Source organism: Malus sylvestris, chromosome 11, assembly GCF_916048215.2.
Source record: "Malus sylvestris chromosome 11, drMalSylv7.2, whole genome shotgun sequence".
Classification (NCBI taxonomy): Eukaryota; Viridiplantae; Streptophyta; class Magnoliopsida; order Rosales; family Rosaceae; genus Malus; species Malus sylvestris.
Window position 1 is genome coordinate 17,754,934 of NC_062270.1, and position 16,990 is coordinate 17,771,923.

General features: G+C 38.3%; 1 protein-coding gene and 1 long non-coding RNA gene across 8 annotated transcripts; one reads left to right on the forward strand and one right to left on the reverse strand.

Moving 5' to 3' along the window:
• The first annotated feature begins 1,228 nt into the window (after positions 1-1,228).
• Positions 1,229-3,678, forward strand: LOC126589203 (uncharacterized). Its single transcript, XR_007611765.1, has 3 exons — positions 1,229-1,412; positions 3,328-3,386; positions 3,581-3,678. It is a non-coding gene; the product is annotated as an uncharacterized LOC126589203 (long non-coding RNA).
• On the reverse strand, positions 3,471-12,364 carry LOC126589200 (ubiquitin-conjugating enzyme E2 variant 1D-like). 7 transcript variants are annotated; one of them, XM_050254407.1, is made up of 5 exons: positions 12,182-12,364; positions 11,071-11,210; positions 5,788-5,895; positions 4,968-5,094; positions 3,471-3,842 (listed from the first exon to the last, which is right to left on the reverse strand). In XM_050254407.1, exons 1-5 carry the CDS (start codon positions 12,213-12,215, stop codon positions 3,790-3,792), a joined length of 462 nt encoding a protein of 153 aa, XP_050110364.1. In that variant the 5' UTR covers positions 12,216-12,364; the 3' UTR covers positions 3,471-3,789. The 7 variants fall into 7 exon arrangements, with proteins under 7 accessions (XP_050110364.1, XP_050110366.1, XP_050110363.1 ...); XM_050254409.1 differs by having other exon boundaries at positions 5,837-5,908; XM_050254406.1 differs by having other exon boundaries at positions 3,471-3,838; positions 5,783-5,908; positions 12,182-12,363.
• Between the last annotated feature and the right edge of the window lie 4,626 nt (positions 12,365-16,990).

Below are 16,990 nucleotides of genomic sequence, written 5' to 3' on the forward strand. Positions count from 1 at the left end.
TGGTTTGTATCTCGCTTGACCAAGCATGAAACTACAAGTAAGCTTCAAGTGAAATTGATACATTACCTTGTGCATCTCCACCAGTTACAGATACCACCCCTGGATGGAGGAAGAGTACTTACAGAGAAGATGCCACATCTACCTATGAGACAGATAAGGCGAGTCAAGACGATACCACACTCCGGTACTTAGAAGTTTCGTGGCTACGAGATCATTCTCCCACAATATTTCCTAATGTCATTTGTACTAAATCATTCACTTGTACTCACTCAAGGAGAGCTTGAACCTATGTACTTGTGTAAACCCTTCACAATTAATGAGAACTCCTCTATTCCGTGGACGTAGCCAATCTGGGTGAACCACGTACATCTTGTGTTTGCTTTCCTATCTCTATCCATTTATATACTTATCCACACTAATGACCGGAGCAATCTAGCGAATATCACAAAAAGTGACCGTTTTCGCTACCTAGGATCTATCTTGCAAGAGAACGGAGAATTAGATGGAGATCTCAACCATAGAATACAAGCTGGATGGATGAAGTGTAAGAGTGCATCCGGCGTGTTGTGTGACCGTCGTAGGCCACTGAAGCTCAAGGAAAATTTTATAGGACGGCAATAAGGCCAGCGATGTTGTATGGCACAGAATGTTGGGCGGTGAAGCATCAACGTACACAAAATGGGTGTAGCGGAGATGAGGATGCTTCGTGGGATGTATGGGCACACGAGAAAGGATAAGATTGGGAATTAGGATATCCGAGGTAAAGTAGGAGTAGACAAAATTGAAGGAAATATGAGAGAAAATCGGTTCCGGTGGTTTGGACATGTGCAAAGAAGGTCTACTGACGCTCCGGTTCGAAAATGTGACTACGGGACAGAGGTTCGGGGCCGAAGGAGTAGAGGAAGACCTAGGAAAACTTTGGAAGAGACTCTAAGAAAAGACTTGAGTACTTGGATCTAACGGAGGACATGACACAAATGAGCGCAATGGCGTTCTAGGATTCATATAGCCGACCCCACTTAGTGGGAAAAGGCTTTGTTGTTGTTGTTGTTGTTGTTGTATTACTTTTTTTAATTTATTTTATTTATTTAGCCTTTCAATTCAATAAGGGAATAATTAAGACATGAAAGCAAAGGGATGAGTGGATAAGCCAAAAATAGGAGTGCAAAATCATTTTTCAAAACTTAATCCTGCTCACAGATTTAAACCCACTGTTTATTTTCAGAACCAGTTCTAGAGAATTCCATTGCATGTATAAAAGGACCCGAAGATGGAGTTTGTTAGAGCACAATTTCACTAAAAAAAATGCTGATTTTAAAGGTCAATGAAGGGCAAGATGAAACCGTAGATGCTTCTGGTTATCAATTTTTTGGGCATATAAATTTCGAAATCGCATCGATGACTTACCAGAGGTTCATGTACATTTTTAATAATAAAAATATTACTATCACTGTTACTTGTTTTTTTGTTTTTTTTTTAATTTATGGATTAGAATTTTAATAGTGTGCATTGTAGTGATATTTACTTTGTTTTCTACAATTGCTTTCAACAATTTTATTTTTTCTGTTGAACGGGTTTATATTTTTGCTTAATGTGGGAGAAATGAAGAAAAATGTATGAATTGAAAATGTAGGACTTGTTTGATGTCCATTTTGTTTTTTGTTTTTCATTTTTGCGGTAGAATCAAAGGGGAAATACAATAAAGAATTTGGGTGTGTTGGAAGTGGTAGTGGTGATGATGAGGTTGTAGGGCGATGGGGGTTGTGGTGGTGATGGTGGTGAAGGTGAAATTACAGGTGATGAAAGATGGAGGGTGGAGGTGAAAGTGGTGCAGCTGGTTTGAAGGTGTTAAGTTTCTTCTAATAAGGGGCATTAGAGATGGATATTGATGTCGTTTTCAAAAAGTTAATGACGTTATTACATGTAACAACTCGTCCCTAGTTCTACGATTTTTAAAAATTTAAAAAATGTGGATTGACGAAAATGCCCTAGAGACAAGATTATTGACTTTCGTTGACCAAATGTATAGTGAGACGTACAAAATATTCTTTTAGCGTATTCTTGAAATACTCAACGGTGCGAACACAAAGACACAGAGGAGAAGGGATTAGGCAAAGCTGCCTAATTGGAGAAGGAGAGAGGGAGGTGAGGAATGAATCAGGAAGGAGAGAAAAGGGGAAGGCCAATAAGAAGGAAAAGAAAAGAGAGAAAGGGAGAGATATAGAGCACCCAACCTGGACCCCTGCAATCCATGACCTAGCCTTCGACCTGAACCTCCCAGAGCTTTTTTCCGACGCCATTTCTAGCGTTTCTCCGACGATTCACGACATGGGACCACTTGGAAACAACTTAGCATTAATCTCTCCTCCATATTCACCCAAAAATTGAAGACATTAGTCCCGATTTCGTGAGAACTGCACTGATGGGTGCAAGGGAACTTTGATGGCGATCCACCATTTCTGAAGCGTTTCTCTTTAATTATCACCACCAAAACACTCCTCAAGAGGTCAAGAACAAAGCCCAATCAGTGGTTAGAGTGTTGGAGTTGATTTGAGGACGAATCAAGAACACCCAAATTATAGGATTCCGGGGGGTTCATGGCGATTTGAAGCCTTTTCCGGCGAAATTGAACTTGGCCACAAATATGAAACTTGCTCCACTAATCGAGATCTACATTTTTGTGAAATTTGGTGATTTTTAGAAATAGTGGAATTTTTCAGTGCGTTGGGGCGGCCGACCGCCACGTCCGGCGATGCGTGGGCCGAGGTACCCCCTAACCTTCCTAGGCTAAATTTGATACCCCAATTCCCTATGTGAAGTCCGATTGATGAAATCTCATCGTTTGAACATAGCTTTGATAAAGACCGCCACTTGATCCTTATATGAATCGACGATCCGACCTTTGGATCGTCACCAAACCTTAATACGGTATAATACATAATATTTGAGGACCATAGGAACTGAAGGATTGGGAATCCGATGTACGGATCTTCCCAAATTGGATTTTTAAGTTTGTAAAATAAAATGTTGACCGCCACTTGAATTTACAATTGGCAAAGATCCAACCGTTGGATCATAATGAAACTTTAGTATGATGTTCTAGAAGAATAATGTGGATCTTTGGAAGTTACAGATTAGAAATCCAAGGAATTGATCTTCTAGATTGAGTTACGTAGGATTGTGAACCCTACCATCTACCTTTGACCGATGGTTGATTTTTGGTCAATGGGTTTCAATTCATTTTAGAACGTCCTTGGGAATGTGTTTTATATAAGTTACGTGTTCTATCAATAATAATTCTGAGACGTGATTTGATAATTGTTCTAGGTGCCGATCGTTCAAGATGCCTCGATATTCATGCTAGGGAGTTATAGCGTGGACTCCAAGTGAGTAGATCTTTTCCTTTTTATAGTATGTGTGTGTGTGTGTGTGTCTATATATATATATATATATATATATAACTTTATAGCTTCCACAAGTTCTTTTGAATTGATTTATGCATATCATGTCATGATTAAATAATGTTATAAGAAATGTTGCACTGTTGTGAGATGCCAAAATAATCCTACGAGATGCGCAGGTATGTTTATTATGCCAATTGCAATTATTGAATCATTATGGCATGCATTTATTCATGTAGTGCTCATCATTTATGTACCCCGGTGTTAGTGCTCTCGCCCCAGGCCAGGACCAGTCTTCACATGATCGTTCATCTCCTGCACCGGGCCAGTCTTCACGCTAATGATGCGGTGAGTTCGGATTTTTCTTTTACTTTGCTACCTTTTCTGATTATCTTATCCATCTGACCTTGGGAGTGGCGTTACATCTGGATTGCCCTCTTCCTCCAAATTCACAGCATTTTAGAGCTATGAGAAGGCATTCCATAATCGACACCTAACCTAACCTAAGCAAAAAGCTACATCTTCACTACTACTTAGGACACAATATTTGTACAAATCTACAATACCATGTTGCATTGCATTCAATCCAGCGTGAAATGAATGGATTGAGATTTAAAGAAACATATATTATACCTTCATCTATCCACTTAATACCCACGTTGCACTTAAAGGAACGGAGTATTGCAGCCACACCCCAAGATTTTGACTATTCGTCAATTTAATTGTGACAATCCGTGTTAAGGATAAACTCATGCATCTACATAGGCCTATCATACGATGCTATTCTACATAAGTATCCAATTTAATTGTAAACGATATTAAATAACAAGGCAATGCAACAAATGACCACATTATGAATAACGCAACAGCTTACAAAAGACATGTACAAAAGAATGTTGAACACATAACCTTGGGTACAAGCTATACGCTTTTTAACACTTTAGCTACAAAGCTTTAAGAGCAACATTCTTTTCTTGCTTCGACACATAAATATTTATTCAACCGGACACATTATAGTATCACATACTACCTAAATTGGACGCCAAAAGCAACAAAAGTATATCTTAATCTCTAGAGGTTTTGGTTTTGGTTTTGGTAGTAATTTGTAAACAATTACCTGAATTCCACCACAAGATATAATTTTCGCGGTTGTTTAAGATGCTTTAATCCACATGGATTACCTTCTAATTCAAATACAAATCAATATCCCAAACATCGTATGACTAATCAACATCCAAATTACCCTCCTAAAAGGAATTAGGAAATGGAACAAGCAAAATCTGCAATCAATCTGAAAAGCTTACTCGCTCACAAATGATTTAAGTGCATTTCAATCAAGACATGGAGAAAAATCTCATTCGAAAAGTTTACAAAAGAAATACCCAAAAGAGAAACACTAGGTAGGGGGGAGAGTGATACTAAAACTCCTTAAGCACCACTTCTTTTTGTTAAACCTACCATTAATGGAAATATTGTACAGGTATACAAGCGATTCAGCTTATGCCAATTCATTTGTTCAACAAATGCGACAAACCATCAAAGTTGCATCCAATTAGTAGTATGTACCTTCTGGTGGTTGGGCAAGCTTCCGGTTGTATGAGGCTGCCATTTCCTTCTTCAGCTGCATCAGTATGTTTTCCATGGTGAACTCCCGCTGCCAATTTGCCAGAATTCCAAACTTCTTTGCTTCAACCTGTTACCAATCACTCAACTCATTAAGCAACGGGAGTCAAACACACAACTCCTGAACAGTAAATTAGGAAATCAGAACGAGAAATTTCTGAGAGAAGTTCGGTCAATCACTGCAACAAGATGGAATGTCTGACAGAGATTCAAGGAAACTAAGTGCAAATAATAATTTACATTTTAGTAATGAGCATGAACCTGAAAGTAGTAATTCAAGAGGGCTTTCCTGACGAACTGCCTTCCAAATTCTTATGACGTACAACCATATAAACGTAAAAGTCATGTTTAGTCTTTTGAAGGAGATTAAAGATATACGAATTTCCTCACCTTGTTTCATTGTGTATATTTTGGAGCAATAATTTATACTAATCTTTTGTTTATCCTCATATCGACCACACCTTTTTTATTTTCAATCATCAAATGTTAAATACAGGGAAAATAAACTTGTCCAACCTAATAACAGAAGCCCAAACAAGGTTTTATGCTATAAAAAGAGTACTAATAACATTACAAGGATTCCACAAATGCCTTTATTCTGATCATTCTTTAACCAGGAGTAGATGGTAAGCCCGACATAATAATGGGAGCAAAGCAAAGCCCAGATAAGACACAATACAAAAGTTAAATTACTTTACAAAATCAACAGATTTATTGGACAATTTGGAGCATTCTAACCGAAAAAATTACAACATTACCACACCAGTTTCATGGTTGACACAAGCCATTTTGATTCGTGTATGAAATCGTACAATTGGTGGCTTCTCAGGATAATCTTTGTCGCAGAAAAGCTTAAGTTGGTATATGCGTCCTTCATGAACAGTCTGAGGTAAAAAATGATCAGAAATAATTTTTTGTTTGAACAAGCCTGAAACTACAAGTAAGCTTCAAGTGAAATTGATACATTACCTTGTGCATCTCCACCAGTTAAAGATACCACCCCTGGATGGAGGAAGAGTACTTCCAGAGAAGATGCCACATCTACCTATGAGACAGATAAGGCAAGTCAAGACGACACCACACTCCGATACTTAGAAGTTTCGTGATTACGAGATCATTCTCCCACAATATTTCCTAATGTCATTTGTACTAAATCATTCACTCGTACTCACTAAAGGAGAGCTTGAACCTATGTACTTGTGTAAACCCTTCACAATTAATGAGAACTCTTCTATTCCGTGGACGTAGCCAATCTGGGTGAACCACGTACATCTTGTGTTTGCTTTCCTATCTCTATCCATTTATATACTTATCCACACTAATGACCGGAGCAATCTAGCGAAGATCACAAAAAGCGACCGTTTTCGTTACCTATGATCTATCTTGCAAGAGAACGGAGAATTAGATGGAGATCTCAACCATAGAATACGAGCTGGATGGAAAGAGTGCATCCGGCGTGTTGTGTGACCGTCGTAGGCCACTGAAGCTCAAGGGAAAATTTTATAGGACGGCAATAAGGCCAGCGATGTTGTATGGCAGAGAATGTTGGGTGGTGAAGCATAAACACGTACACAAAATGGGTGTAGCGGAGATGAGGATGCTTCGTGGGATGTGTGGGCACACGAGAAAGGATAAGATTGGGAATGAGGATATCCGAGGTACAGTAGGAGTAGCCGAAATTGTAGGAAAGATGAGAGAAAATCGGCTCTGGTGATTTGGACATGTGCAAAGAAGGCCGACTGACGCTCCGGTTCGAAGATGTGACTACGGGACAGAGGTTCAGGGCCGAAGGGGTAGAGGAAGACCTAGGAAAACTTTGGAAGAGACTCTAAGAAAAGACTTAGAGTACTTGGATCTAACGGAGGACATGACACAAAACCGAGCGCAATGGCGTTCTAGGATTCATATAGCCGACCCCACTTAGTGGGAAAAGGCTTTGTTGTTGTTGTTGTTGTTGAACTTTAGCATATGAACCAGTAAAATACAAAACATGATTACAAATATCAACTTCTCATGACAATACAGAATTAAAATTAAGTAAACATTAACGTCAGCAAGAAAAATCAACAGTCTAAAGTAAAAACTGCTCACTTCTAACAAGCAGTGACAAACTCCACTACTAAATTAATTGGGTTGAACAAAGCAACTACCTTACCGCAAAGCAACTTACCACTTGTGGCTGAGAAGATGAAATAACTAATATTCAACCATAAATTGATGAAATATTTGTCCAAGAGGAACTCAAGTGCGAGTTTAAAATCCATGATTTTTCTCATTATAACCCTGTGCACCTCACTTGGTTAAAGGGCATGACACCAGAAAACTAAAAAGGCAAAAACTCCATTTTTGTCGGAAGACACCCATCTTTGGGACATTGAACCATCTTGTAAACATTTTAGTAAGGATTTTAGCTCGGGATTGGTCTTATAAGCTGCTTCAATGTTGGTCAAAGCTTTAAGCATGGGACTAGACAAACCCATTATCGTCAAAAGTACATGCTGGTGGAACAAAGCATTGGGCACTTTTTCTGTAATCTACTCTGTTCAACAATGTGCATATATCCAAAAAGTTTGAACAACAATTTATGCCCATCAGAAGTTAAAATGCGCTGGTCCAAGAAATGAATAATTTCGTGGTTTGCCAGAATATCAATGGGTTGGTACAGAAGAGGACTCCATTGTTTGCACCACAAACACTACTGGACGGTTAGCCAAACAAGAAAATAGAAAGCCAACTGGAAGGCCCCCCTTCTCAAAGCACTGCACCTATAGCATCACTAAAAGTGTCAATCCACCATTGAAGGATAGGAGAAATCTGGTAAAGCAATAACTAACTTTCCAAGAGCATCCTTTTAACAATAGCATGCCCGAATTCTTTCCAAAAGATTTTCAACTGTGGAGCTACTTAAGAAGGGGCTCCTATTGATTAGTGTAGCTACCTAAAGGGACGGTTACTGTTGATGAGTGGCACTACCTGAGAAGAGGGCTACATTGATAAGTGAAATTACCTAAGAAAGAAAAAGGCCACCATTTCAAGACTGAAGTTGCCAAAGATATGATGCTAGCATAAATGAATGACACTACATAATAGCAAGGTTTTAAAAGACGCTAGGCGCTAATTGAGCGGTGGGCTAAGGCCTAGCCCCTAAGCGGCTAGGCAGGTTAAGTAAATTTATTATACATCTGTTTGAACTAAATTTACACCATCAGTCCGTGCAATCAAGGCTGTTAAGTGAGCATAACTAACCGTTGAATGAAAAATTGAAGATATTTTTGTTATTGTTAAAGGATAATATTATGGTTTTTATCATAATAATTATCTTTTAATATGAATTATCTGCATCTTCTTAAACCAGATAAATAGGATGCGAATTATATCCCAAGCAAGCAGTACAGTTCAAATTGATTTGGGATATCTGACGGCACTTGGAAGCTAAAAATGAATTTGAAATTCAGTTGATCAGGATGCATGCATGGGATAAAGGTGAAATTGTGAGATGGTGATGTGATATAATTAGGATGGTTATATCTAGATAAAAAAGGAGTAGGCCTCAGCCTATGGACATGATGGAAAAGCTAATCATCAGAAGATAGTGACATGGTAATTTCTTGACCATTGATCATGTGATGATGGGATAAATCCATCATTGTTTGGTCAAATGTGGTGTATTTAAATATTAAAGATTTGTGGCATAAGGAGACTCAAAGATTGCTTCAGTTTGGTAGTCATGATACATCAGAAGACTAAGAGATTATTTTCAAGTAGCCGTAACACATCTTGAGACTCAGAGATTTACGGCTTGGCCATCAACCAAAGCAACATTATAAATATAGAGGCATTGTGCATCATTCAGGCCCCTCCAATTCAACACACAAAAACTGCCATGCGCAAACCCTCGCTCTACGCAAAACCTCTCAACAATCTTGAGAATTTTATTTTCTTTTTCCGCCAACACATCTTCAGTTTGGATAAATAGCACTATGAAGGCAACCAATGACATCTTCGGTTTGGATAAACAGCATTGTTGCCGTAGAATCAGCCGACCGCGAAGCATCTTCAGTTTGGATAAACAGCACTACGTTGAGGCCGATTGGTTATCTATCCAAATCTCGGTCAAGAAGGATTTTCGAATCCTTATTGGCAGAGGTCATCTCATTAGCCTTCTCGGCAAAGTGAGGTGTTACAGGTTACTACATTCGGCACATTGAAAGGCGAATTTGATATTGAACTTCGTAGAACTAGCAGCCTTATCTTCAGGCTCTAAAACCCAAAGGCCGAGATCTGTTCCTTCCTTGGCCGCAATCGCAGGATCAAGAAGTCAGCAGCGCACCCAACACAACATCAACATAATTTACTCCTCGGTCGAGCTCGGCCGACGAGTTGGCAGACCCGCATACAACCGAAGGACGTAGTTAGCTCATTAGTTACTCGTCCTACGAGCCATGTAGGCTTGGTAGTTTTTAGTGTCAACAATATCATATAAATAAGTGTTTGCTTATACTTAAAAATATATATAATTTCATCATAAACTACAATATAGAATGACATACATTATAAAGTATTGAAACATAATGAAAGCATAGGGAACAAGCATATAATGTATGTTCCTCTAAGTATTGAACAAGTCTCTTACAATTTATTGAAAAAAATAACATGCAAAATGAAAGTTATCTATGTTCTATTGTGAATTGCAACCTAGGCAGGTTACTAGGCGGGGCTAGGCAGGTGACTAGGCAAGCCTGGGCAAGTGACTAGGCGAGCCTGGGCAGGTGTCTAAGCAGGTCTAGGCACCCTTTCTTAATTTTCAAACACCTAGGGATAAATCTAGGCAAGGCCTAGGCGGTGCTAGATGAGGGATTTTAGAACAGTGCATAACAGACCTATACCATTGATGAGTGGAGATATCTAAGGAGAGGAGTCGAACTAATAACTGGAGATAACGAACTAGATATCTCCACTCATCTAAGGAGAGTAGTCCCATCTCCACTCCACTTATTTTCACCTCCAATTGTTCTTACACTGAAAATGAATAGATCATAATGTCCTCATAATCCAATATATCTAATTGCACTCACAAAGTAAAAAAGAAAAAAACAATAAGAAATGTTTTGTCAACTAATAAGCTTGTGTAAGCATCATATCGTATATATATTTCTAAATATTACTCAATAATAGTAGATTACTTAGATGTCCCTTCATGAATATGCAAATGTTAAAGAATTGCTTGAGAAGGCCCATGTGCCATTTTCATCCAGTAGACTCATCTGCTAAACAACCTACAAAGTGCGTAGATCTAGACTGTAATAATCCAACATATCTAAAATGCACTCGCCAAGTAAAAAAAAAGGAAAAACAATACGAAATGTTTTTGTCAATAGAATAAACTTTAATTAATTATCGCACATATTTTCTAAAGGTGGTGACTAAATAATCGTAGCTTAATTAGATGTCTCTTCATGAATTAATCACTTGAGAAGGCTCATTTATTATTTTCATACGCAAGACTCATCTACTTGAACAACCTTTCAAGTGCGTAGATCTAGATCGTAAATAACGCAACATATCTAATACATCCGCAAAGTAAAAAAGCAAAAGCAATAACATATTTTTATGTCAACAGAATAAACTTGTCTTAATCATCTTACATGTTTTCTAAATGTGACTCAAGAATGGTAGGTTCATAAATGCCTCTTCATGAACAACCGTTAAAGAACTGCTTGAGAAGGCCCATTTGCAAATTTCATGCGGGAGACTCAACTTCTAAAATAACCTCTAGAGTGCATAGATCTAGATTGTAAACAAATTTTGTATACAATGTCGGATTTGCCTTTCTTATGTTGCACTCATTCAATTACAAACCAAGTGAATGTGAAATTATGGATATGAGATGATTTAGAAATAGCATATAAAAAATTCATCCTAATACACATATGATGTAACACATCAAATTCACGAATATTATACCATTAAATCAAACAGTTTACGTAAGAACGATTCAGAGGAGAAGAAACAGGGAGGCAGGGGGATTATTGAGGCACTTGCTTACATTGAGTGGACCAATTATGGTACCCGTCCAAGAGCACATGTAAATGTCATCTCCATCATCCATTCCATAGCTTACAGTTCCATCTCCTATACCCTTCTCTCCACGCTCGAGCTCTTCCAGCAACCTAAAATTTCGCGGCACTACACAACATCAAAAGATATGATTAAGCATCCCAACCTTGCAATATACAAACAACACATTGGATCAAATAAAGTCAATTTAAGGAGGCATTGACAGATTTCAGATTTAGTAGGCTTTACTACTTGTATGGGTGTCCAAATGTCAACAGCAGTCTAACGGAAATTAGCGTTCTGGTGTTATACATCAAATGAATTGTACCAAACACATATATCTTGTTTGACTCTAATAAAAAGCTAGAATAAGAAACCAACTTAAGGATGTAATCTTGGATCATTCTATTAAGGACAAGGAATAGAACACTTTCATACCGTGTAAAGATATATCCGAAAATGGTACCTCCTTAAGTTGCCTTTTTATTTAGCCCTTACAATGTACACACGTAATTCTATAAATACACAAAAAAAAATATTCTCAACTAAAGTATTCAAATGAGGTTATTGATGAGACTTGTCTTTAACTATTAGATCGACCAAATGGATTGAAACCCATCTTACCCATTATGCATCTTAGCCTTTCATATCAGATTTACACCGTTACGAAAGAATTTCCATTTTTAAGGAAGTCATTACAGACCACATAAGCATAATAACTAATCTTCATCATTTAGATAACATTTGATGCCGGAGTGTTTCAATCTTCAATCTTCAATTCAGCAATCGAAGAGCAACTATCTGTTCTATCTACTTATGTCAACTACTTACCATAGATCCTTACAACCCAACAAGTCAACAGAAATAAATCTATTAATCCCTTTATGAAAAACCCATTTACATCAAACATCTAATTCAGAACAGATTAACCAAACAAGCAAACCAATCTGAGTGATCAAATTGCAAATAACAAATTCAATTGCAATAAAAAGCAATTCACAACAAATTTCAATAAAATTTAAAGGAAAAGCAAAATTTAAAGACGAAAGCAAAATTTAAAGACGAACACAACAAATTAAAGAGAGGGACCATTGATATACCAACGATGCTGGATCCGGCAGAACCAATCGTCATGGAAGAGGAGAAGGAATTGAGAGATGGGTAGGGGTTTTGGGAGGGTAGGGAATATTTGTTGAGAAAAAGCAGAGAGAATGATGGACGAGAACGCGGGTGTAAAGGGCGACGACGACTAACGACTCGGGACTGTCAGCAAAAGTGTAGTTAAACTTAAAGCCCTACTTATTTTCCTAGTCATAGTTTAATTCAATTTTTAATCTCAAAAACATTTTTCAAGTCAGGTATTTGAAACTTGTTTGGTAAGATTATTTTGAAAAACTGAAATTAAAAATAATTTAAGAAATAATGTATTTTTTAAAAACACATGTTGAGGCTCAAAAATGTCACATACAAGCCTAATCAAGTCTTAAAGCCTGATTATCATAAAAGCCCCAAGTTGAGCTTAAGCACATGCGAAGGTGCGAAATCGAGAAAGGAAAACAGTCACGATCATACCTCGCCATTAAAATAATGATAAACAGATTAGATGTTTCCATAATCACACCATGCCCATACATATTCATCACGCCAAGCTCTATCACACTAACTACTATTCATGCTAAAATAAGTCCAAGCCACGTACCAGGGCTTGGCAAGTGAATCGTGGTGTTGATGGTTATGAAAGTTTATTTGGCCTAGGCAGAGTCAAGATTATGGAAGACTTTGGACTACTTAAGAACCCAAAGATCCAAGTCCACAATTTTTAAAGTCCACACAAGTAAGTTTAAGAGAGCACAAACTCAGTTTTCCCTTTTTTCCTAGTAAGCCAACTTAGCCAGTTAGAAAGGAACAAGACTCAAGGTTTCAAGTTCACGTAAAAGCCCAAAAAAGCCTGCATTTAATGAAGCGAAAGGCATGCTTTTCATTCCTAACTCACATAGAAAAACGATGAAAGAAGGCCAGGAGACGCGTTATTGGAATTAACGTCTATGGAAGCTAACATGGGGAATGAAGGCTCTTGGAAGGGTGCCTGATGCAGTCTTCAATAGGGTAATGGCGTTTATCTGTCCTACATCAAAAAGGAAGGTCATAGTTGTGCTAGGAGAAAGGGGAAAGAAGACTTAGTTATAATTAGAGATTCCTTATAAGGCCTGAAAGGAAAATCATTCACTTACAAAAGAGAGGTCAGAAGTCTTGAATAGAAGAGGTTCAACCCAATACAAAGAGAACAAGACAGAACGTGAAGGAGAAAGTTTTTGAAGGTTGTACTGCACCAAGCAATGGAAATCACTTTTTAAGTGCAAACAATCTTGAATCTTTGAGAAGGTCACCTTCCTGCAACCTTAGTGGTTTCTTTAAACTTCCTTCAATTCTTTCAATCAATAGGAGCCTTCTTAGAACCCTAGGAAGCCCAGATCACCCAACTCAAAAACATCATGCAACCATACAAAGTTCTCTCTCAATTTAAACAGGTAAACTTCTAGCTTCCACACTGCGTCTCACTTAAGCAAGCCATTATTTGCTTAACCATGCTATCTTTGAGTCATTGATCAAACTGGGATATTTCCTAAGATGTACTAAGTCTTTCGAGATATTCTAGGACTTAGTATGAAAGGGAACAAGGGAAGCAAAAGGGTGCTCTCAAAGCCTATGTCCAATTGGCGACTCTATTAGTGACCAAGTCACAATCTTAATCAATGGCTCTAAGATCTAGAAGAAACACTACCAGGAGTGGTAATGACTCAGAGGCAAGCGAAGACGCTTCCCGATTGGATGAATCTCAACGCGAAGAACAGCACCATGAGAGCCAAGAATATTTGGGAGAGTACGCCATGTCACATGTCCTAACAGCCATTCATGCTTTAGGTGAAGCAAAAAAGAAATCGTGGTTGTGAAGGAGTTGAAAAACTCGATACCAAAACTGAGCAAGATGGCAAGTAACAAGAATTGCACACACATGGAAAAGACTTCTCAAGATGAGTCAACTGCTGCTACTGGCAAACATTATAAGAAATGACCATCTTTTATCATTCAGGAAGACGTTATAGCCATAATAAAGAAGGAGTTGCACAAGAGCTCGGAAGACTAGAAGTATGTTCTTAAGTCACCATACCCAGTCAGCCTTTTCCATATGCCATATCCCAAAAACTATGAAACTCCTAACTTTATCCTCTTTGATGGAATGAAGAGTAGCCCTAAGGAACATATAAGTCATTTCATTGACACTTTGGGTCCTCATGTCGACAACTATAACCTTCTTCTCAAGGAGTTCTCAAAAAGTCTAATTGACCGTGCCTATGATTGGTATTACCCTCGAGCCTGGTTCCATCCGAACTGGGAAGAATTAGCAAGTGTTGGAACCAAATTCGCGTATCGTCGTGAGTGCTGAAGATGCACAATCCAAGCAACTTGTAAAAGAGAAAACAACCATGAGCAAGCCTTAGACCGAGGGGTGTGCCGGTCAAAGGCTTTCCGACAGTCAAGTTAGTATGCAAGTATATGACTAAAACAGTGGATAAGAGAATCATAGTGCATAGATTACGTTACCAGAGACAAACCTTAGATAGGTGCATTTATACCAACTAGAAGAAAGACATTTGTTAGGATAAAATCCTTGTTCTAATCCTAGAAAATCCTAGAGGATATCTAGAAGTAGATATTGGACCCTCTAATGAGTTATGATTTCTTGCGCTTGTAGGAACTCCAATAGTTATTGAGATCTGGTTGATTCTATACTAGATCAGGTCTCGTGTCATGCAGAACAAGCATGGTCATTCCAGCGAAGTCGCTTGGACTTTGTCTATTGCCCAAGGACAACGTGATGCTGGCAATATTGCTCCATTTGATCCAGCACTGCTCGAAGTTGTTGAGTCCATGATCGGACTTCTGAGGTAGCGATATTCGGATCAACCTTACTTCGGCCCAAGAAAATCATGGTCCCACATTGTCCCTAACTATATATCTGAAAGAAACTTGTTCCCTTGAGGATGGACAGTTATCCAAAGACCATGCCTTTTGGAGAAAGCTGGAATACATACCGTTTGGCCTTTGTCTTCACATGGTGATTTGGTTCTTTGTGGAGTAGTGGAGATACAACGAATTTAGACATGTGGCCTCGAACATCGTGCTACAAAGATCATAATGATTATGAGTATTGCATGGCACATTTTGAAAGAAACGGTCATTCATTTCTCCGACTAGCTTTGATCTCTATATCTTCTAATCTCGAGGCAAAGCCAACTTGTATTCAACTGTAAGATTGCTTGCTACCTTGTCTTTAAATAGCCCATTCATGGTTGGGACTCTTCATATTTTCCTTATTTCTTCCATTCAGTTTGTATCATGGAGCCTTGTCGTTTGCTTCATGATCCTCTTTTCAAACTAGTCCTCTTTTTGAACCTTCGATGTCTAAAATCCTTAACCCAGGGACTTACTTTCACCTATTAATCATTGCCAAGCAAGGTTAAGTAAGCCAAAATTAAGCTACAATCTCATAATAGTCTCTCATGCTTCTTGCAGCTTGTTCCATAACATTGATCCTATGCGACATCCTTCTCGCCATTATTGTGGACAAGTTTAATCTTAACAAAGTATTGAGATTTTTCAGAGGGTTCTTCATTGGCGCTCTCTTTGCCTCATTTAGAAGTAGACGCCAATGACGATTGATCCTCATCATAGTTGATGATCTTAGCCAAGTCTACTTCATGGTCTTCTTAGGAGAATTTGCATGCTAGGGGTAATGTTTGTCTCCCCTAAGCAGTTGTACCTTTTTCATGCCCCTTTCATGGGACTTTGATAATAAACATGTGTTTGCATGAATCTTTTTCTTTTTCCTATCCCTTACTTCCTTTATTCAAGAAATAAAATTTAATCCGATAAATATTTCCAAAGTAAACGAACTTGTAGAGAAAATGAGTAACAAAGCGAAACACAAATAAGGTTAATCACCCATGAGAGGGCCTTCAATCCTTTGCATCCTTGGTCCTTGGCTCCATGGATATGGATGAAACAACTTTGCTTCTCGGCTCCTTGTCTTCTTGGATTTGGATGGAAGAATAGAGTCTTCAAAAACCACCAAAGTTGGAGGCCTCCAAGTTTCGACACCAAGGATGATGGTGATAGGAGCATATTTATGCGACTTAGTTGGCTTGTTCTTGTGCATTTATGTCGTGTTTCCTTAGTTATTTTAATGTTTAAAGTCATTTTCGTGTGTTTTCAGATTTTATGGACAAAGTAGGCAAGAAGATGCATTTTGGAGCATTTTGGAGCAAAATGGAGCTTGGAATGCATGTCACATATTTGGGCCAAAGTGGATGGACGAATTTGAGAACTAAAGAGGCCAAGAATGTGAAGAATTATGGTCCAAAAGATGAAGAACTTAGCCCAAAAATTTGTCACCCCAACTTGCCTTCATTGCCATGCAAAACAACATAGAATTCCCTTTGGATTCCCATGCCATGCTTGATCACTCTTGTCCCCTACATAATTTCTGATTTCATGCTTCAATTCATTTAATTATTACACTTAATTGCTTGATACCTCTTGTTCCCTTCACCCACAAAATTTTATACAACTTTCACAACCATAACATGCACCAATTGATGCTCCATCATTCACATTTGGAATCCCATGCCTTGTGTACCACATGTTGCTGCACCTTTGACCCATTTATTGACACATTTTCACCTCCCTTTCCATCTCTATGCAATGTACACAATCATTCATGCCCCCTAGCTACAAGACCACTCCATTTTACCCTTCACACTTTGCATCATCACTTCATTTTCACCCTTGGACCATTGCACACCACATACACTCTTTGCCGTGCATTCTCCCTAGCCTAACCTGATTCT